This window comes from Corythoichthys intestinalis, chromosome 16 (genome assembly GCF_030265065.1).
Source record: "Corythoichthys intestinalis isolate RoL2023-P3 chromosome 16, ASM3026506v1, whole genome shotgun sequence".
NCBI lineage: Eukaryota > Metazoa > Chordata > Actinopteri > Syngnathiformes > Syngnathidae > Corythoichthys > Corythoichthys intestinalis.
Genome location: NC_080410.1, coordinates 31,135,196 through 31,158,683, shown reverse-complemented (window position 1 = coordinate 31,158,683; position 23,488 = coordinate 31,135,196). Strand labels below are relative to the sequence as shown.

Below are 23,488 nucleotides of genomic sequence, written 5' to 3'. Positions count from 1 at the left end.
CAGACTTCAGAAATGCTTTAATTTTTCTACATCGGGTGTTTGGGTCCCGTGCACGAACGGCAAATCGTCAACTGATTGGCTTGAGGCACACGTGATGGGTTGTCATGTGAACCGGGGACAGGAAGTTGATGGAAAAAAAGGATCATGGCGGCAGCGAGCAAATGTCATTTGTGAGTTTTTACACCCGCAGCAAACTTGTGGAAAAATAATAAGAGTAGCTGCGCGACAACATCACCAAGAAGAAGAAAAAGGAGATTTGACGACGACATGTCTGTCTAACTGCTGGTGGGCCAAGATTAAACCGGAAGTGGACAAAAGCGTCTGAGTCATCGCATTCGGAGGTAAACAAAACTAGCTTCCCAAATTTTCATGTTGTGTTTCGCCGGGAGCAATTTAAAAAAACAAACAAACAAACAGAAAAAACACGTTTCACAATACAGTATCAATGTTTATTTGTTTTGCTTCTCAGTATTTTATATTTAAATGTATTTTTTTGTTTGTCGGACTCGCTGGCTTGTTTGTAGTAGTGACGTCACATGTGAGTTCAGTACTTGTAAAAGTGCTTGTGATGGGCTCATTTATTGCACCCTCAGGAGTAGGAGTGGGAACATCTTGGTACCTCACGATACGATACGATTTGCGATACAAAGCTCACAATAACGATGATCTGACGATATGGCGATACAACGATTATAAAAACATTGGTCAGGAAATCATTCTAGGATTATCTACAAATAACTATTAAACAGAAAAACAATCTTCTGCTGTGAATTATATATATAAATATAATTAGTTTATCACTAGTAGACGTCCAATCCATTTCAACTGGGAGGGTGGCATCCCTCCCACTTTAAACGGATTGAACGTCTATGGCCGTCATTGGCAGCCAATGCCAGGCAATGAGGTCATTTTGGGCCATTTAAGATCATTGACCTGTTGATTTTCAGTTACTTCCTGTTGATTTGTGGGTATTTTATGGGTCACTTCCTGTTTATTTTGAGTTGCAGAACAGGAAGTGGCCTGGGAATCACTCATATGAATAGGCAGTGACTCAAACTCAACAGGAAATGACCTGTAAATGCCCTAAAATAACCAGCAAGTGACCTGTAAATGCCCTGAAAATTGGGCAGAATGACTGTGAATACTCTGGTTTCGAATGAACGAACGTTCCCAGTCTAAATGGATTGGGCGTCGAGCACCGTTAATGCAGCCTTAGTTAACAGACACTACCTTGATAGCAGACCGACGTTGAAAAGATGTTTGATCAACATTCCGCTATTGATCTTTTATCGTTGAATCAACATCTCTTTGCACCCTCAATTAATGTTGTTTCAACGTTAAAATCCTTACAAAACCTAAACGTCATTTCGATTATTAATAATATTGGAACCACGCTGAATCAATGTTAGGTTTTCGACCAAAAAGCCCGCTCATCCATAATTCAATGGCTTTTCAATCATATTTCCCGGTTAATCATAAATCAACTATTTGCCAACATTAGTTCATCAACTATAAAACAATGTTAACCCAACCATCGCTTGACATACTATAGAACAACATTGTTTCAACGTCACTTGACGTCGAGAATTTTTATGTCAACCATACTGATGATTTTGATGGAAAATCAACGTTTGTTCAATGTCGGTCTATCTGGGTATTATGGTAGAAGATTTTGGTAGCAACTTGTTGGTTCCTTTTTATTTTATTTTTTTTTTAGACATTGACACCTTTTTAAAACGACATCTCGATTCTTGGCAGGAGCATATCGATAACTTTTTGGGATACAAAGTATCACGATATATCACCATTTCGATATTTTGTCACACCCCTACTCACAAGCACTGTTTGCAAACTTTCACGTGTCTAACATTCAACTGTACATAACGTAAGTGGGTTCGTGGAAGGGGTCATGATTAATTAGAAATTCTATAGGTAATTGATTGTGATATAAGTAATCTTCCATAACCATGTAAAAGTGAAAGTTGTCACGTATTGTCAGGCAGAAAATGAAGCGATGAGCGAATGATTGACAGCGGTGGGGTCACCTGCCTCTTGGGAGGAAAGCGTTCAATCAGGCGAGCCCTAAGTCCAGCCCACCTCTGATGCAACTCATCACTTGGTTTCTTCAGGACCTCAGGCCACTTCAATAGGTACACCTGCTGGTGGAGCTAGTAGCCATTTTTCCTCACTAGTAAGACTTACTACTGTTTTTTTTCAACTACTACTGATTCAGAGCCATTGATTAATCCTGAAATGACCTTCCCTAGCTGAAGGGTGTCACAACAGTTCACTTTTTTGCTAGTGTTGACTTTCTGTTCCCTTGCATGGACTTCCTGTTCGCCGGCGTTGACTTTCTGTTGTCCTTTTCTTGGCACACAGCGGCCACCATGTCTGCTGACGAGCCCTCCTCAGACGCGGCACCATTTCTTTCCGATGACAGCGAGGTGGAGGCAGAAGAGGAGGCTCAGCGGGCGGGTGCCCCTGAGGAAGTGGAGCCGAGCAGTGGCGTGGCCCCTGTGCGTGCCTTGTTGACAGTCTTTATCTTGTGTTTCGTCAACCTGCTCAACTACATGGATAGGTTCACCGTCGCAGGTACGCACATTTTCGCATGTACACGTACACACACACTGGGCTTGCTGACGATGTCACGGGTCTGCCAGGAGTTCTTCCCGACATCGAGAGTTATTTCGGAATCGATGACAGCAAATCGGGTCTCCTCCAGACGGGTAAGAAGAGGCACACACGCATTTGAGCGTTTGCGGCACTGCCATTTTTGATCCTTGTTAGAGATGTCCCGATCCGATATTTAAATCGGATCGGACGCCGGTATGGGCAAAAAAATGCGCATCGGTATCGGATCGGCCGACACGGAAAAATACTGATCCAGATTTCCTCTCCAGTTTTTTTGAAAGTCCAGTCTGGGTTTTCCAGATTTACATAATCCATTCCAGTTTTTGCTTCGGTTTCCCTAAAATCCGGTCTGCATTTTACGGCACACCTTCAACACACTACATTACCGTCTTCCAATTTACCGAGAGACTTTATCGGTAAAAATGTCAGCTGTGTGGGATCATTTCACCTTAAAGGACGACAAAGATAAAGAGGCAGAGTGCAAAATATGCCACAATAAAGTCAAGCGTGTTGGTAAAGCTGTAAGAAGTTTTAATACAACCAACCTAATCAAGCATTTAGCGAAATACCACCACAAACAATATGAGGAGTATGTTAAGAAAACTGAAGACAAAAAGAAAGGTCCTACGCAACGAACACTGGCAGAAACTTTTGCTATGCGTGACAAACTGGCACTCGACAGTCCCAAAGCCCAGGGAATAACACGAGTCATTGCCGAAGAATTCATTCTGGATGACGAGCCATTATCTCTCATGAGTAAAGACACACCATGCAACACTTAGAACCACGGTACAACATGCCCAGCCGTCATTACATCCTTGAGCGATTCGGCAGTGGAAGATTCGAGAACGATTCACAAACATCCAAATTCCGATTATTGAAATATGTCAAGTAAAGCGGAACTAATACACAGCGCGGTCTTCGGGACGCAATGAGAAACGGACCGCATTGCGTCGCGAGAGTAAACATCATGCTTATCATAGACCCGGGTAATGCCAATGCTCGACTCACGGCTTTAGCTCAACTCATGCCACTGGATAAAAAACACAAGAATACCTGACTGCTGCTGATAGCCGCTACAAACTACGTCAACATCGTTTTAATGTAGATAATTGATATCATATGTATATAGAACTAGATGCAAAATGACAGACTCGACGGCGTTAGCCGCCATCTTAAAGCAGGAGACTTCCCTAGTAGGCTGTTGTGAACCTTCCAAGCGAACCTAATTAACTTTTTATCTAAAATACTCCTAAATCGGCAAAATCTTGACTTGAATCTATCTTCAAAACAGTTTTAAAACTTTCAAATGTCGAAAGTAGACAGAAGGGAACTTATGGAATAACGGGAGCAGTTTTAACAACTTTAACAGTTGATTCGCAAAATTAAATGAATTGAATGTAGTTTAAAGCTGCTGATACAGAATGGGGACTTGAGTATTTTATTTACTGTTTTAAAATGTTAACTTGATACTGAAATAGTCGTTATATAATTATTGTAATGCACGGATCATTAAAAGCATCTAATAGCTTGGGGGGGGGGGGGGGGGGATTTTCCACTGAGGTTGTTTGTGTGTTTTGCTTTTTTAAGACAGTTTACAATATTATTTGCACGTTTTACTGACTGACTATGTCATTTCTGTTTGTTATTTATAGTGTTTTGTGTTTGTCACTGAATAAACAGGTCAGTTTCTTGTTACCAACCGTTGTGTGTTATTCAAACTCACCTAATTCAGCTGGCTAGTTGTTATCAAGAGTACTAAAACCCTTTTCAACATGAGTCTGACAACTAAGTAAGGAGGCTAAATAACTTGAAACTTTAACACATGCTCAGATAGGCCAGCATCAGTATCGGCCAGTATCGGTATCGGATCGGAAGTGCAAAACAATATCGGTATCGGATCGGAAGTGCAATAACCTGGATCGGGACATCCCTAATCCTTGTGTAGTAAGCAAGAAAGCACACCTCATGTCTTTTTCCTGAGTCTTTTCAGCTGCCCATGGAGTGTGACTATCGCTACAATATTCCCAAAATAAGTGTTAATGATACTTCTTCCATTGTTTTGCCACATCCAATATGGTGGCGCCAGCAATGTCCGGGCCCACGCCAACCAGTAGCATGATTTTTTGCCGTGCCTCCAGTTTTCATTTGCAGCTACATGTTCCTGGCGCCGCTCTTCGGTTACCTTGGCGATCGCTACAACAGGAAGTTGATCATGAGCGGCGGTATCGCTTTCTGGTCCCTCGTCACGCTTGCCAGCTCGTACACGCCCAAGCAGGTAAGCCATGAGTAGGTGGTTACCAGTGTTGTCACACATTACTTAAAAAAATGCATCACTGATTATGCCTCAAAAAAGCAATCTAGTTACTTTACTGATTACTTTATTATCCAAGTAACTAAGTTACTTTAAGTAAGTTATCGGTTACTTTTTACCAATTTTTCTCCCTTTGCTGCCTCAATGTAAGAATGACAACAGAAAAATGTCATCGCATTTACAGTCCCTGACAAAAGTCTTGTCGCTTATCCATTTTGTAGAAATAATTGCTAATAACCTGACTTTTAATTATTGAATTGGTTTCAGAAATGACTCATATGAAAGCTAAGACCCTCCCAAATGATGTTGAATGTACAAAAATATATTTGTTTCACTGAAAAAAGATTGATCATTTAATGAAGTAAAATTTTGGCAAGACAAAAGTTTTGTCGCCTACAGAAAGTAGTGTGAAAATTAAACAAAAAATGTACTTCAAATACAAAAATATGTTACATAACATAAGCAAATTAAGTATTGGTGCTGTGAGATCCAAATTTAATATTTTGTATGACTTCCATGGGCTTCGGCAAGGATTCATACAATTTATTGATGAAGTCATCAGGAACATCCAAGAAAGCAGTCTTGCATGCCTCCCAGAGTTCATCAACATTCTTGGGTTTCATCTTCCATGCTTCCTCTTTCATCCTACCCCAGACATGCTCAATGATGTTCATGTCTGGTGACTGGGCTGGCCAGTCCAGGAGGATCTTGATCTTCTTTGCCTTGAGGAACTTTGAGGTAGAGATTGAAGTATGCGAGGGAGCACCATCCTGCTGCAGAATTTGTCCCTTTTTATGGTTAAGAATGTAAGAGGCAGCTAAGATTTGGTGATATTTCAGACTATATATGTTGCCTTCCACCCTCCAGATCTCTTGTACACCCCCATACTGGATGTAACCCCAGACCATGATTTTGGTAATAATGTAACCACGAAACTTCACTGTTTTCTGAGTGAATCTCAGATCCATGCGGGCTCCAGTAGGTCTCCCGCAATATTTGTGGTGACTGTGGTGTAATTCAATGGAAGATTCATCGGAAAAATCCACCTTTTGCCACTTTTCCAGCGTCCATCCTTTTGACAGTCTGCGGACCTTGGCAAATGCCACACGGTTTTTTAATTGTCTGCACCCTGAGAGATCTGCAGGGTTGAAGGCAACATAAATAGTCTGAAATATCAACAAATCTTAGCTGCCTCTAACATTCCTAACCATAAAAAGGGACAAATTCTGCAGCAGGATGGTGCTCCCTCGCATACTTCAATCTCTACCTCAAAGTTCCTCAAGGCAAAGAAGATCAAGATCCTCCAGGACTGGCCAGCCCAGTCACCAGACATGAACATCATTGAGCATGTCTGAGGCATGCAAGACTGCTTTATTTGATGTTCCTGATGACTTCATCAATAAATTGTATGAATCCTTGCCGAAGCCCATGGAAGTCATACAAAATATTAAATTTGGATCTCACAGCACCAATACTTAATTTGCTTATGTTATGTAACATATTTTTGTATTTGAAGTACATTTTTTGTTCAATTTTCACACTACTTTCTGTAGGCGACAAAACTTTTGTCTTGCCAAAATTGGACATTTCCGTCTTCATTAAATGACAAATCTTTTTTCAGTGAAACAAATATATTTTTGTCCATTCAACATCATTTGGGAGGGTCTTAGCTTTCATATGAGCCATTTCTGAAACCAATTGAATAATTAAAAGTCGCTTATCCATTTTGTAGAAACAATTGTTAATAACCTGACAAGACTTTTGTCAGGGACTGTAGTTGACTTTCGGATAATTGAATGTAAAGGGGAAGATCAGCATTTTTCACGTAAGGCTTAATCTTCGAGTTAGCAGGAGTTAATTAGTCGATTGAGTTGATTTCAACCACCATTGACTCGCGCTAGCTTAGCCACTCCTGGGCCCTGGAACTAACAAATAACTTACAAACTGCATGGAAGTTGTTGAAATCAACTCCACCGACTAATTAGCCCCCTGCTAACTCGAAGATTAAGCCTAGTGTCAAAAATTTTGAACTTCCGGTTAGTGTTTAGGGTTAACAGCATATCAGTGCCAATGTAAAACAATCCAAACTGACTGCACAATAATGAACAACACACAAATTAATTGCACAGTGCAATTAAAGCGAAGGTGGGGGCCGGTGTGAATGCCCGCGCACAACCCGGAAGTACACCGTAAACACACGTGGTCAATTTGGCCACAAAACGTGGCGGCAATAAGCACTTTACACTCAATAGGACTTACTACACATCCCAAAGATGCTAAACGAACACATCACCTCAGGGCATAAATGTGCTACACGAATGTGATGTAAATAATGCTCACTGATGACTACCCGCCGTTGCAAAAGCAAAGCTACAAAACGGCCGCGCAACCTATCGGTGGAACCTTTAAAAATGAAGGAAAAATACGTACATTCATGTACGAACGCAGCTCAACATTCCCTCGCACATCTCAACAGGTGGCTGTACTCAGCTTGAATGTGCACCAGCGATCCTCGAGCATTTCCAAAACACTTAGCACTTGTGACTCGAGACCAAAACAGGAAGTAACTATGAGCGGTTAGCCGGTTACCATGGAAACAAATGCATAGTGAGAACCTTTGTAACATTTTCTATTCACAATACTCTTCGTACATGACAACAATATTCTTCATTCTACATACATTATGAGGCAGTAACAAAATAGTGATGCACAGACTAATCAGATTATTGGTTTGGAATAATGAATGCGTTAGATTGGTCGTTACTGAAAGAAAGTAATCAGATTACAGTAACGCGTTACTTAGTGATGTGTTAGTGACAACACTGGTGGTTATTCTGTTGTAGTTCTTCTATGATGGTGTTGAAGTTCCTCCACTTAGTGCTTTCTGGTGATGGTGCATTTGTGATGTTCAAGATTTTGTTTTGTCACTAGCACTTCTGGGCGTTGCTGCTGACACGTGGGCTGGTGGGCGTGGGCGAGGCCAGCTACTCCACTATCGCGCCCACTATCATTGCCGACCTCTATGTCAAGGAGCGTCGCACCAACATGCTCTCCATCTTCTATTTTGCCATCCCCGTGGGCAGGTAGGCACGCGCCAGGCTCGCGAGGAGTCAGTTCTCCACGTCACTCTTCTTGTGTCCGCAGTGGGCTGGGTTACATTGTCGGCTCGCAAGTTAGCAACGTGGCCAAGGACTGGCACTGGGCTCTCAGGGTATGTGACAGCGCGTGTGCGCGTTTTTACGCTGTTGTCTAATCGCCCTCGCCACTGCTGCAGGTGACGCCAGCCTTAGGACTGTTGGCTGTTCTGCTTCTGGTCTTGGTGGTGCAAGAGCCCAAACGTGGCGCCGTGGAAGCCCGGCCTGAACATCACCTTCACAAAGGCAGCTGGGTCAATGACCTGCGAGCGCTCGCCAGGAAGTACGTGTGCGCTGGACGGTCCTGCGCCGAGCCAATTTGAACCAAACACTTTCTCTCTGGTTTCTTTGGGCAGCCGGAGCTTCGTCCTGTCCACTCTGGGCTTCACGGCCGTGGCCTTCGTCACGGGCTCGCTGGCTCTGTGGGCGCCCACTTTCCTATTAAGGGCGGCCGTGTTTGCGGGCGAACGCGCCCCCTGCATGGAGGCTCACTGCTCATCTTCAGAAAGGTGGGAGCTCTTATAATGGCACTTCTCAAAGTCCACTACATCTACTATTACCTAAAAAGTATCGCCTTTCATGCACGAATTACGATTTCTCAAATATTGACATACACAAAGTTTAAATGCAAATTAACCTTATCGTTAGAAAACAACCAATAGCAATTCGCTTACATTTTGGGTTTCATATATTTCATCTACAGCCTGATTTTCGGCGCCATCACATGTGTGACTGGTGTGCTGGGAGTCGCAGGCGGCGTCCAGGCTAGTCGTCAACTCCGGAGCAGAACGCCACGTGCCGACCCACTGGTGTGCGCCGCCGGCCTGCTGCTCTCGGCGCCCTTCCTGTATCTCGCCATAGTTTTGGCGCAAGCCAGCACCGTTGCTACATATGTGAGTGGAATGCAAAACGCACCTGACGAGAGAAGAGCATGAAAAGGGGAAACATTCGCAAAGTTTTTCTCTTTTCCGCTCCGTGTAGGTTTTTATTTTCCTGGGCGAGATGTTTCTGTCCATGAACTGGGCCATCGTCGCCGACATCCTGTTGGTCAGCGACGTCATGTGATGAGAGTTTGGCCGTTTTTCTGCGCCGCCTCCCGCTCACATTTTGCTGTTATTTTTCAGTACGTGGTGGTTCCCACGCGGCGCTCCACGGCCGAAGCGCTGCAGATCGTGGTTTCGCATCTGCTAGGAGATGCCGGAAGTCCTTATCTCATCGGGGTGGTGCGTACGCCGTCAACATCGATGGCCGACGGCTTGCCTCACATTTGACCTATTTCAGGTGTCTGACTCCGTGAGGGGAGGGAGAGACTCGTTCTTGTGGCGTTTTCGCTCACTTCAGCTTTCGCTGCTGCTCTGCGCCTTCGTGTCCGTCGGGGGCGGAGCTTTCTTCCTGGCCACAGCCCTCTTCATCGAAAACGACCGACTTCACGCCGAGAACTTCTCACCGGCGGGTGAGCCACCGTGCGCGCGCTAATGTGACATCACGTAAGGGCTGAAGTGTTGATGGCAGGGTTGTCGAACTCATTTTTGTCATGGTATTTACGAGTTCATACGTACGCAGTTATATCTGCTGTGATTATTTGACGTATTAACAACTAAAGCACAACAACTTATACAGCAACTTTCACAGTGAGGCGTCACAAACAGAGGTGGGTTGAGTATCCAAAAATTTTACTCAAGTAAGAGTATTGTTACTTCTAGATGATATTACTCAAGCAAAAGTAAAAAAAGTATTCGTTGAATACTCAAGCAATGATTAACATTGGGAGTAACTGCTTACAATGCCTGATTTAAAAAAAAAACTATTTTTTTTCTTCATCTATATTAACTGTTATTATTATACTGTACTATAACCAGGGGTGCACATAAGTGGTCCACATGCGCGCATGCGTACTGGACGTAGACAAACGCGCTGTCCCTCAACGGCTTCCATACGCTTTTGCGTACCAATGGCTGACCACTGTATTTGCGGCGGACACGAGAAAATCACTTCTCAAAATGTCAAAGAGGCAGGCCCCACTGAGTAATTAATTCCGTGTTCCCCCACCCCCGTCAAAAGACAGACAGATGACAGAGACCGAAGTTGACCGGAGCTACCGAAAAAAGGAACTTTTGCTGAAAAGTGGCTGCAGGAGGTACCATGGCTAGAAGCAAATGATGCTCGCACGGAAATGTGGTACAAAATTTGCCGTGAGAATCCCAATGTCGCTGATAAGAGCAGCGCATTTTATGTTAGGGCAAAGAATTTCAGCCAAGCAAACTTTGAAAAGCACGAAAAAAACAGAGCATGTGGCAATTATGCAAACTATCGATGTCAGACAGCACCCCACTCGCCCTATGGACAAGTGGCGGAATAAAGTTAATGAAGAACATCGCCATGCGCTTACAAACGTGTTTTTGCTCGCATTTCACAAAGCTAAACATGCACGTTCAATGAGCTCTTATGTGGAGGACATCCCAATTTTACAAATGCTTGGAGTTAATGTGGGAGCCGCATAATGCCCTTTATTTTGAATTAGTAGTGCTTTTATGTTTATTTCTTTACATTTCACTTCAAAGTAATGGTAATTTTGTTGTGCCAGTTGATGTTAATCAAACATTAATTGTTAATATAATTAAATAAAGGTAATTGGCTCTAAGTAAAGCTTGTCATAATTTTATCGCATCAGGCGGGTCGGCTCCCAAGCTCAATGAGGACCAAGTCACATCTCCAGGTCCTCCTCTGAGAACCTGGGCAAAAAAAATATGTGTACCCCTGACTATAATATATTACATCACCATATTAAGCCAAAAGGCTGACATAAAAATCAATACATTCTGACCAGAACGCTATGACCCATTACCCTTCCAAAGAGCATGAGTGCCCTCTAGTTGAAATAATCCTTGTTATGTCTGATTGGTATAATGGAGTCAGTGGTTATTGTTGTGACTAGAGCTGGGAATCTTTGGGCACCTAACGATTCGATTACGATTACGATTCAGAGGCTCCGATTCGATTATAAAACGATTATTGATGCACCCCCCTCCTTTTTTATTTTATTCTATTTTATTTTATTTTTTTAATGTTTTGTACATTAGTTCCAAAATTGTTCAAAAATACTCTCAGGCTAAACCAAACTACTATTTCAGTATCAAGTTAACATATAGCAGTAAACAAATATACAAAAATAACTGTAAATAAAAAGCTCCAGTCCCCATTCTGTATCAGCAGCTTTAAACTACATTCAATTAATTTAATGTTGTGAATCAACCGTTAAAGTTGTTAAAATTGCTCCCGTTATTCCATAATTTCCCTTTTGTCTACTTTTGACATGTGAAAGTTTTAAAACTATTTTAAAGATAGATTCAAGTCAATATTTTACTGATTTCGGAGTATTTTAGATAAAAAGTTAATTAGGTTTGCTTGGAAGGTTCGCTACAACAGCCTTGCAGGGAAGTGTCCTGCTTTAAGATGGCGGCTGTTTACTAACGCCCACATCTAGCTTTTTGTAGATGTGCTGCTAACGCTACCGAATATATATTGCATCTAGTCCTATATAAAAAAAAATTACCGTAACATTATGTGGATGTACTTTTGTAGCAGCTTTTCGGCAGCAGTCAGGTATGTTGTTATGTTTTTTTTTTATCTCGTGGCATGAGTTGAGCTCGAGCCGTGAGTTGAGCATTGGCATTACCCGAGGGGCCGGGTAATGAGAAGCATGATGTTTAGCTACTCATTGCGTTCCGAAGACCGCGCGGCGCGCTGAGTGTGTTGTACTTCAGCTTTACTTGGCATATTTCAATAATCGGAATTTGGATGTTTGTGAATCGTTCTCGAATCTTCCACGGCCGAATCGCGAATAATCTAAGAATCGGAAATTTTGCGCACCTCTAGTTGTGACATCTCACTGGTGAAACTGAGACAGCCACTGTCTGCTTCTTTAGCAAAAAATAAAGTCAAGATAAATAATAAAGAGGAAAAATGTAACGACTCTAGTGTAGCCCAAAGTAGCATAGTAAGAGTAGTGTTTCTTCTTCACAAATCTACTCAAGTAAAAAGTATTGCGTGGGAAAACTACTCTTAAGAAATACATTTTTCTTAAAAAGTTACTCAAGTAAATGTAACGGAGTAAATGTAGCGCATTACTACCCACCTCTGGTAGCAAAGCACTCTACATGTGTGTTCACATTCACGCACGCATCCATACACCGATGGGCTGCTGCTGTCATGCAAAAAGGTGATTCCACACGAAGCAAGTGGGGTGATGTCTTGCCCAAGGGCACAGCAACAACAGGCAACAGATTTGAACCCTCGATCTTTAATTCAAAGGATGCTCCACTCAACCTGCGCCACCGTCGTTCAGACGATAACCCGTCGTAATGGATTATAAACAGAATTTGCTATATGGAGGGAAACACTCAGGTGACTTGACGTCCTGCTCTGGAACACCCAATTTGGCCTAATTTTAAAATTATCCTGCAGTCGTATGAAAAAGTACCTGAACCTTTTGGAATTTCTCACATTTCTGCATAAAATCACATATTTTCTGATCTTTGTCAAAATCACACAAATAAAAAAAACTGTGTCTGCTTTAAGTAAAACCACCCACATTTATAGGTTTTTCTATTTTAACTCATTCACTCCCAGCCATTTTCACAAGAGCAAGGCCCTTCGCTCCCGGCCGTTTTACCAGATTTTGACTGATTTTGCAAGGCGCACAGAAAATTCTGCTCTATTGCTATATAAAATGGAACCCACCAAAAGAAAGATTAGACTCTCTTTTTTCAGCAGAAAAAAGTTGGTTCATATTTTTTTCCATTCTTTAGAAATCAGGATTAGAAAATAGCTTAGTTTGAGCAATTTTCCAATTTCTGATGAAAAAACAGAGAAATTGAGCTTTTTGTGAAAGCATACATTTCAAACATAACTTTCACTCATACACAGCTATTTTTTGCTTTAGTTACATCCCAAACATCTGAATGATGTTTTCCTTCTACAAAATAAAATAAACAACAAGACAAATAGAGCTTTTGATAGCAAAGTAACAATTTATTTACACATAACTAACTGAAAGATGATGCTGTTCTGGCCGCGAAAGCCGGTTAAACTTTTCCCTCATCGCCGTCTGTCTCATAAAGATGAATTTTTTTTTAGTCTCTGCTTGCCCTGCTCACGAGCAGGACGGACTTAAAGACATCCGTTGCACTAGTGGTCCCGGTCATTCTGCTCGGTCGTCCAGCGCCTGGAATCCTGGGCATCCTACTGGTTGTTCTGCTCGGTCGTCCACCGCATGCCATCCATTCGGTCTTCTTCTGCCAGCACCCGGCCGTGCAACTTGGCTGTTCGTTGCCGTTGAATTGGGTTGCGGGTTTTACCAAATGTGCTACTGCCCTCCAGTGACCAGTTTTATTGCTTTAAAATTGATTTTCAGCTTTGTGCTTTGGGGCTAACTTGAATCAAGACTCAGAGATGTCTTTTTTGAGGAAAAAAAACATAAAAGACGTATAAATACATCTTTGGGACACTGAAATAATTAAAAATAGAACGTATTTATATGTTTTTGGGAGCAAATGAGTTAATGAGAGTAATATGCAAATAATGACAGAAGGGGGGAAATTAAGTAATTGAACCATCACATTTAGTATTTTGTGCCCCCCCTTTCGCAGCAATAACTTCAACCAGACACTTCCTGTAGCTGCTGATCAATCTGGCACATCGATCAGGACTAATCTTGGCCCATTCTTCTCTACAAAACTGCTGTAGTTCAGTCAGATTCCTGGGATGTCTGGCATGAATCGCTGTCTTTAGGTCATGCTACAGCATCTCAATGGGGTTAAGTATGGACTTTGACCTGGCCACTCCAGAACGTGTATTTTTTTTTCTTCTGAAACCATTCTGAAGTTGATTTACTTCTGTGTTTTGGATCATTGTCTTGTTGCAGCATCCGTCCTCTTTTTAGCTTCAACTGTCTGACAGACAGCCTCAGGTTTTCCTGCAAAACATCCTGATAAACTTTTGAATTTATTCTTCCATTAATAATTGCAAGTTGTCCAGGCCCTGAGGTAGCAAACAGCCCCAAATCATGATGCTCCCTCCACCATGCTTCACGGTGGGGATGAGGTGTTGATGTTGGTGAGCTTTTCCATTTTCCTCCACACAATATGTTGTGTGTTACTCCCAAACCATTCAACTTTGGTTTCATCAGTCCACAAAATATTTGGCCAAAACCTGTGTGGAGTGTCCAAGTGCCTTTTTGCGAACATTAAACGAGCAACAATTTTTTTTTTTTTTTTTAGAGTAGTAGAGTAGAGTCCTCCCATGAACAGCATTCTTGCCCATAGTTTTACATATAGTTTATGTGTGCGCAGAGATATTGGACTGTGCCATTGTTTTCTGTAAGTCTTTAGCAGACACTCTTGGGTTCTTTTTTACCTCTAGGAGTATTCTGTGCTGAACTCTTGCGGTCGTCTTTGGTGGACGGCCACTCCTTGGGAGAGAAGCAACAGTGCTTAACTCTCCATTTGTAGACAACGTCTCTGTTGATTGATGATCATACAGACTTTTAGGGATGGTTTTGTATCCTTTCAGACAATGCTTCTCATCAAGACATTTCTTACCAGGTGTGTGTTTTATAGTGGGCAGTGAACTTTTAAACCACTAATCAGTGATTGAGCACATACCTGACTTAAAATTTTTGTTAAAAATTGCTTTCAATTGCTCTTTAAGTCTCCTTAGGCAGAGGGTTCACTTTCTTATTTTCCCCCTTCTGTCATTGTTTGCATGCTATCCTCTATAAAATATGAAAACCTATAAATGTTTGCGTGGTTTAAGTTAAAGCAGACACTGTATTTTCATCTGTGTGATTTTGAGGAACATCAGATCACATTTGATGGTGATTTCATGCAGAAATGTGAGAAATTCCAAAAGGTTCAGATACTTTTCATACCACTGTATATGCATGTGTGATACATCATTGGAAAGCTTAAAATTTCAATTTTCTGGGGGAAGAAAATTTTTTAACAGGAGGGTATTTAAAAAAAATTAAACCCCTAAACCATAACTCTAGGTGAGAGCATGTGAGAGCATAATTAAAGACACCATGATTTTAACGAGATGTTATTGCGTACTTGCCTTGTTTCGATCCCAAAAACTTTGTGTCGTCTGTCTCACCGAGTGTCAAGACACAGCTGTGAATGGCCACAGCCGGACTTTTGAGGGATTTTATGGGTGAGACACTGTAATATAACAAGGGTCGCAATGCAGAAATCGCAGACATCAAGGAGTGGACAAAATGTTCTTTTTCAAATATTTACCCTTTTAAACGTTTTTTCCCCCAATTTTTCTTTGCTTAGATCGATTATTTATCATCTAAAATATCAGGGAAAATGCGACAGTTACAAAAAAAAAATACAATTAAGCGATAGTTATGAGGTAGATATTCGTGACCTATTTACAGACACTATTTTTTTCGTTGTTACATAATTTGTTTAAAATTTTAAAATGTGCGAGTGAATAATTTTATGAAGTATTTTTTAAACTAAATATTAGACATCAGTTAACGGTTCTAAGCTAAAAATGATAGACATTTCGAATAATAAATATAATTACTAACCTTCTTTTTATGGCTGGGTTGAAACAAGCGGTTGCGCGGTGTCTGTAAACGGGGGTCTCCAGGGTAAAACGGACAAATTAAAAATAGTTCGGGGGCTTAATGCGCCATAAATCTGCTATGGCAGCATATAAACATATTGTTCTATCAAACACAGCAGTTCTTTTGCCTTAAAATACAGCAGTTAATTTTAAAGAGCGGTGCAAGAGCAGAAACTGCTTTTTCAGCCATGTCTGTGTTTTCCGCCATATACTGATAGAGGATTGATCGTTCTGAGACATTAACTTCAAAATTGTCAAAATCCTCTTTTCTGTGCCTCTCAAGAGTAAATATTTTATTTTTCATTTTTATTTATGTACATTTTCATCATAAAATTAAAATGTGTAAATATTGGAAATATGATTATTTATTCATTTAATGTTTTTTTAATTAAGAATGAAAATGATACTCTTTATTTTTTCATGTTTTTATTGTACATTTAAAAAAAATTAAGTAATTATTCTTTTTTTTTTTTTTAATTAAAAAAACAGGTAGATGTTTTGCTATTCTTCAAAAAAATTTAAAAAGGGAAAAAAACTACATACATTATTGTCTGACTTCTGTAGCGAGAAACATTAAGTCTTACATTAACATTACATAAACATTAAGTACACATGATTTTAGCCGGTCAAAAATGATGTAGTGGCCTAGATCTGGCCCCCGGGCCGTCAGTTTGACACCTGTGCTTTATGATTTTTTTCTAATGGAAAATACCACACACAATTGACATTTTTACACCACTACATGCTGTATTGAACCAATTCAGCAAAGCCTCATGATTTCTTGAAAGGAGTCGAAAGTATGGTAGTATTAGTCGTTATTGTAAAATTGGCCATGACCTAAAATCCTTCAGCCCGACGTGATGTCACATGCGACATGACGCGCGGCATCATATGACGTCGTCACGTGTGACTCGATGTGCCCGCAGATGACCAGCCTATCCCGGTACCCAAGAGCGGGCGTTCCACCCGTGTTCCCGTGTCCAGCGTTCTGATTTGATCGCACGGGATTTTCAGTTTTACTACTTTTTTCAAAAAATTTGGGATGTGCCGCCGGATAACAAGAGCAGAAAAGACCCAGTTCGAAACTCAAATGAGTCCATGTCCAAGTCACACGTTTTAACCAAGACCATTTTTAGGATACAGTTTTTGTGTGTTCTTTTAAAGCAGAGTTGACCTGCCTCTTTTTCAAGGTGACTTTTTCTCTTTTAGGGTTGTCGAGTTCCTGTTTTATAATATTGAAGTTTCTTATCCTGCCGTTTGTCCCGGGTGTTGAGTTCTTTGGCGCTTCCTTTGTCGTCTCGGTGGCTCGCTCGCTTAGTTTTCAACTCAATAAACCAAATTCAACTTGTAATTCTTGACTTTATACGATGCGCTCATTTTACAGTCTGGTGGTCTAAACTTATGGGGCAGTTTTTTGCTAAGCATTTGCTAGCCTTAAGCTAGTTATTTGCTGTCCAATTTGTCATCCACATTTTCTAGTTACTATAAGTCACCTTTAGGGATCCAAGTAATTGGATACTCGTCATTGACGAATAATCTCCTGTTCTCTATTTGGAGCCTATCCCAGCTAACTAATGGAAGTGGGCGGGGCCATGCTGAATTTGTTTCCAGCCAATCACAGGGCATATGGAGACAAACACTTTTACGCGCACACTCATGGCTAATAATTTAGAGAAGGGGTGCCCATTACATGGATCGCAGACAGAATGTGGGGAAAAAACTCAACTCTCGCATGGCGAGAACATGCGAACTCCACAGAGGAAGGCAGGAGCCAAGGATTAAACCCTTGATCACAGAACTGTCAAACGGACATGCTACCCACTCCTCCACCGTGCCGCCTTTTAAGGATTTTACGGTAATAATTAGTACTTATCTATTCCTTATTATTTGTGATTTTGCAGGTACTGTTGCTACCTCCACCGGTAGGTGAAACCTACAGAAAGTGGAGTTTATGTACTAGTTTCTGTATGTCTGTACGTTTGTGTTAGGGATAACTCAAAATGAATAAAGGGATTACTGTCAAACTTGCAGGAAATGTTTGTAATATGAAACGGAAGAGGTGATTAAATTTTAGGGGAATTAGCGAAATTAAATTGCAATATTTTAACACAAATTATATTTACACAAGAAATACAAACTTGTTAATCATCTTTTAACTATCCAGGAATGCAAAAAATAAGCCTTTGTCTTAATACCACTCAAAATTGTCTGTTCTAATAATTTAAATATGACCAAAAAAAAAAAATCTTAGTCAGGGAATAACAACTGTCGGGCTGTGAATGCGTGTGTGTGTGGTGTGGTGGTGGTGGTGGGTGGGGGGGTGGGGGTCCAAGTCATCAGCCAGTCAAACGTTTGTTTGAGGGAAGAAAATGGACTGGCACATTCTGCTAGTGAAAAGGGGTCAATGTAAGTCTGAACCAGGGCCGGCCCAGGCCATTTTGGGGTCCTAAGCGAAATAATGCAAAGGGGCACATATTTTTGGCTCACCATTTCGTCACAGTGTAGTGTGAAACCCATACATGCAATCCAACCCATACGTCCATATTTTGTATATTAATCAGATATTGTTGCACTGCATACTTCGAACTTCTCACCCCAAATGATTGTCAGTAGTTACACTAGATAGCGCCAAACCTTTTTCTAAAGTGGAAAGAAAGAAGTTAAGGAAGAATTTTTATTTTTTTAAGCTTGTAATCAAGTATCAAAACTCACAAAAGTCAAATAAAGCAAACTGTAGTAAACAAAATAGAATAAAAATAAAAGAATTGCCAGATTGGGGGGCCCCCTAGTGGTCAGGGGCCCTAGGCAGCTGCATAGTCTGCGTATAAGCTGGGCCGGCCCTGGTCTGAACATAATGAAAGTACTGTAATTCACTGAATAATGGTAGTGTCAACTCTATCCTTATACTGTATATGGGAAGAGAATCTAAATTACCTATAACTGAAGTCATTATACTATGCAAATAAGTTTGCTTAAAAGTTGGGACAATTTGAGCATCCTGAAAAGTTGGTAGTGTTATGTCCCTAGCACTGTCCCTATGCTCTTGGTTTCTTGTCACAGGTTATGTTGTGCCCTTTGAGCTCTGTTACTGCTGCGTGTAATTGACTCGAATCGTGTCCATGGGATATCAAATATTTTCAACTAAAAATAGTGAATTTGATTCGTAACGTAGCAGTAGGGATACTATATTGTTAAAACACACTTGGCTAACGTGTTGCTCTCCATTTTGTCAGTACTATAATTACAGTTGGGCATCGTTTGAATTTGAACGGTTCCGATTCTGATTCCGCCTTTCGATTCCGGTTCCAAATGATTCTCGATTCCGATTCTTTTAATAAGCAGGGTCAATAAAATTGCATAGTTTTTATTAATTTCTTCTCGATATTTTTTATTATATAAACTTTCAATTTACTATGAATTTTTCACAGGGCTATTTTTAACTTGTATATGAATATCAGTCTTTGAATTTGAATATGATGAAGTTTCTTTCCACAGGAGTGCACTTTCACAAACATATTTTTCAAAAGCTCATGGAGAAAACATTTACACATATCCTTTTGTTTATGTTTTAGAGTGTCTTATGCTGCAGGCATTTTTAGATGTTAGTGAGCTCCTACTAATGGGCTAATCTGGTGCAGAAAATCAAACACACAACAAAAAAACAACTTGTAAAACTCAGTCCAGATTAGCAGCAGGTACAGCATAAAATCAGAACGTTTTTGTTGAGGAAAATTATTATATCTGCCTTCTCAGGCAGTAAGCGTGAGCCTTCTGAACAGATAGTGTCTCCTGCAGTGGATAACACACGTTCACTGGGTGTAAATGAAGCTTAAACGCATAAATATGAGAAACTGAAAAAAAGTCGCAAATATTACGTAGAGGTAAGGTAGCTGTGTGTCGGTGAGATGCCAATGTCACACCCCCGTACCGGTGCCCTATTTTCGGCTTGGACTCGAGCAGAGTCCGATGGCTGGATGGAGCCCTGGTGGCCATTATTCTTGCTTCATACTTTTATGCCATTGGCGTAGTCACCTGCCACTCTAACATGTCGGAAGTAGCGTTGAAGTTGGATCTTTGTGTCAAAATGATTCAATCGAAAAAAAGTGCGTTCAAAACTTTTCCCACTTTAAAAAAAAAGTTTAAAACTTTTTGCTTTTCAAAAAAGTGACACTTCAATAAAAAATATGTATATTTCAAACAAAAAAAATATTTTAAAAAAAAATATATTTTTGCAAATGATTTTTTTCTTTGACTAAAAATCATTTTTTTGCAATTTATTTTTGCATTCAAACACATTTTTTCTTTGATTGAAGCAACTTTTTTTGATTGAATAATAAAGACACAAATCTACCTCCATAGCAACGCACTACGTAAAGTACATAGCTGCTTATATAGCTACTCGGGCTGTCAAACGATTAAAATTTTTAATCGAGTTAATCACAGTTTAAAAATTAATCCTAATTAATTGCAATTCAAACCACAGCTAAAATATGCCTTATTTTTCTGTAAATTATTGTTGGAATGGAAAGATAAGACACAAGACGGATATATACATTCAACATACTGTACATAAGTACTGTATTTGTTTATTATAACAATAAATCCCCAAGATGGCATTAACATTATTAACATTCTTTCTGTTAAAGGGATCCACAGATAGAAAGACTTGTAGTTCTTAAAAGATAAATGTTAGTACAAGTTATAGAAATTTTATATTAAAACCCCTCTTAATGTTTTCGTTTGAATAAAATTTGTAAAATTTTCAATCAAAAAATAAACTAGTAGCTCGCCTTTGTTGACGTCGCCGAGCGGTGACGTCATACGGGGTCCCTGCCGTTTTTGCACAGCGTCTTTAACTACTTAAGGTAGTGATTGAAATACACCACAGAGTTTTAAATTACTTAGAAATCAAGCCAATGAGTGTGTTTTGTCCTTCGACTGATGCCCTGTTTACTTGTCCATCCATTGTACTTCACGGTCATTTGAGTGCTGGCTTCACAACGTACGAGACCTCTGATAGTTTGTATATTATGACTAAATATTGCCATCCAGTGTATTTGTCGAGCTAAACAAAGTGTTTGAATAGTTTGTCCAAAGTCTGAGCCTCATTAATACAGACTGAAGCACTTTTCTTTTTGTGAACATTATTTTTTTGAGATATAGGAATATTATTTTTGCTGTGCTTTCACTAAATGATACTTATGTTTGTTGTGAAGGAGTTGCCGAAGCTTATGCCAATTAACGGTGCGGTCCAATGAAAGCTTGTGTCCACTCGCCTTTCAATGCCTCTTAGCTCTCAATGTGCAAAAAAACGGCGTCATTGTAATCTGTTTGAGGCAATGCATGAGTGGGTCATTCCGCACATGCGTTAAATGTGTAAAATGTTTTAACATGATTAATTTAAAAAATTAATTACCGCCTGTTAACGCGATAAATTTGACAGCACTAATAGCTACATTAGCTCGATGTAATAATATGACTTATTCTCGTATTATTCCATCCATCCATCCCATCCCACCACCGCTTAATCCAGGGGTGGGCAAACTATTCCACAAAGGGCCGCAGTGGGTGCGGGTTTTTGTTCAAACCCATTAAGAGGACACCTTTTCACCAATCTGGTGCTTTACAAGTCCAATCAGTTGATTGCAGTCAGGTGCTTCTTGTTTCTGCTGAAACCTCATTGGTTAAACTGCCTGTGCTGGATCGGTTTTAACAAAGACCAGGACCCACTGCGGCCCTCGAGGACCGGTTTGCCCACCCCTGGCTTAATCCATGGTCTGGTCGCGGGGGCAGTAGAAGACAGACGTACTGTAATTTATTGTTTTACTTACCTGGTTCTGACTGGTTAGAGGACCTATGCACAACTCGGCACTTGTATTCCACGAAGCCAGAGCTGTTTAATCATATTGGTCGTGCTGCCACCTTTGCATGATATAGCTGTGTTGTAAATGTTGCGCTGAGCTGACTGGTCATTTTAATTTGTGAAGTTGAGCCAAACTTTTGAGTCCCACCGCACCATGTCCATGGTTGAAATCAAGTTGCAATGCACAAACACATGCTTTATGCAGCTTTTTCTTCGTGGTGTTAAGCAACTATTTTTTTCCGATCGGTGGTCAGGGAATCAAAACATTGAATCGAAATTTAAAAATTTGAACGGTTATGGCAGAATTGGAGTGTTGGTCCCGGATCCCATCGATGCTCGATGCCCAACCCTAACTATAACGTTTGCTCTTTTTATCTGTTATTTGTGCATTTTTTTGCTGGTGCGACTTACAGTGGGGCAAATAAGTATTTAGTCAACCACTAATTGTGCAAGTTCTCCCTCTTGAAAATATTAAAGAGGCCTGTAATTGTCATCAGTGGTAAACCTCAACCATGAGAGACAGAATGTGGAAAAAAAACCTGAAAATCACATTGTTTGATTTTTAAAGAATTTATTTGCAAATCATGGTGGAAAATAAGTATTTGATCAAAACCAAAAGTTCATCTCAATACTTTGTTATGTACCCTTTGTTGGCAATAACGGAGGCCAAATGTTTTCTGTAGCTTTTTACAAGCTTTTCACACACTGTTGCGGGTATTTTGGCCCATTCCTCCATGCAGATTTCCTCTAGAGCAGTGATGTTTTGGGGCTGTTGTTGGGCAACACAGACTTTCAACTCCCTCCACAGATTTTCTATGGGGTTGAGATCTGGCTAGGCCACTCCAAGACCTTGAAATGCTTCTTACGAAGCCATTCCTTTGTTGCCCTGGCTGTGTGTTTGGGATCATTGTCATGCTGAAAGACCCATCTTCAATGCCCTTGCTGATGGAAGGAGATTTTCACTCAAAATCTCTCGATACATGGCCCCATTCATTCTTTCCTTTACACAGATCAGTCGTCCTGGTCACTTTGCAGAAAAACAGCCCCAAAGCATGATGTTTCCACCCCCATGCTTCACAGTGGGTATGGTGTTCTTCGGCTGCAATTCCGTATTCTTTCTCCTCCAAACACGAGAACCTGTGATTCTACCAAAATGTTCTATTTTGGTTTCATCTGACCATAACACATTCTCCCTGTCCTCTTTTGGATCATCCAAATGCTTTCGAGCGAACTGCAGATGGGCCTGGACGTGTACTGGCTTCAGCAGGGGGACACGTCTGGCAGTACAGGATTTGAGTCCCTGGCGGCGCATTGTATTACTGATAGTAGCCTTTGTTACTGTGGTCCCAGCTCTCTGTAGGTTAGTCACTAGGTCCCCCCGTGTGGTTGTGGGATTTTTGCTTACCGTTCTTGTTATCATTTTGACGCCACGGGGTGAGATCTTGCATGGAACCCCACATCGAGGGAGATTATCAGTGGTCTTGTATGTCTTCCATTTTCTAATAATTGCTCCCACAGTTGATTTCTTTAAAACAAGCGTTTTACCTATTGCAAATTCAGTCTTCCCAGCCTGGTGCAGGTCTACAATTTTGTCTCTGGTGTCCTTCGACAGCTCTTTGGTCTTGGCCATAGTGGAGTTTGGAGTGTGACTGGCTGAGGTTGTGGACAGGTGTCTTTTATACCGATAATGAGTTAAAACAGGTGCTATTAATACAGGTAACGAGTGGAGCCTTGTTAGACCTCGTTAGAAGAAGTTAGACCGCTTTGACAGCCAGAAATCTTGCTTGTTTGTCGGTGACCAAATACTTATTTTCCACTCTAATTTGGAAATAAATTCTTTAAAAATCAAACAATGTGATTTTCTGTTTTTTTTTCCACATTCTGTCTCTCATGGTTGAGGTTTACCCGTGTTGA

The 23,488-nt window shown here is 40.7% G+C and overlaps 1 protein-coding gene across 3 annotated transcripts; it reads left to right on the top strand.

The window, feature by feature from the left end:
- Window positions 1–102: 102 nt before the first annotated feature.
- Window positions 103–17,735, top strand: spns1 (SPNS lysolipid transporter 1, lysophospholipid). 3 transcript variants are annotated; one of them, XM_057860943.1, is made up of 14 exons: window positions 103–341; window positions 2,004–2,150; window positions 2,380–2,592; window positions 2,661–2,726; window positions 4,773–4,909; window positions 7,877–8,028; window positions 8,090–8,156; window positions 8,220–8,362; window positions 8,436–8,588; window positions 8,783–8,972; window positions 9,061–9,126; window positions 9,204–9,302; window positions 9,361–9,532; window positions 16,638–17,735. In XM_057860943.1, exons 3-14 carry the CDS (start codon window positions 2,388–2,390, stop codon window positions 16,706–16,708), a joined length of 1,521 nt encoding a protein of 506 aa, XP_057716926.1. In that variant the 5' UTR covers window positions 103–341; window positions 2,004–2,150; window positions 2,380–2,387; the 3' UTR covers window positions 16,709–17,735. The 3 variants fall into 3 exon arrangements, with proteins under 3 accessions (XP_057716926.1, XP_057716924.1, XP_057716925.1); XM_057860941.1 differs by having other exon boundaries at window positions 2,000–2,150; XM_057860942.1 differs by having other exon boundaries at window positions 2,000–2,191.
- The last annotated feature ends 5,753 nt before the right edge of the window (window positions 17,736–23,488 follow it).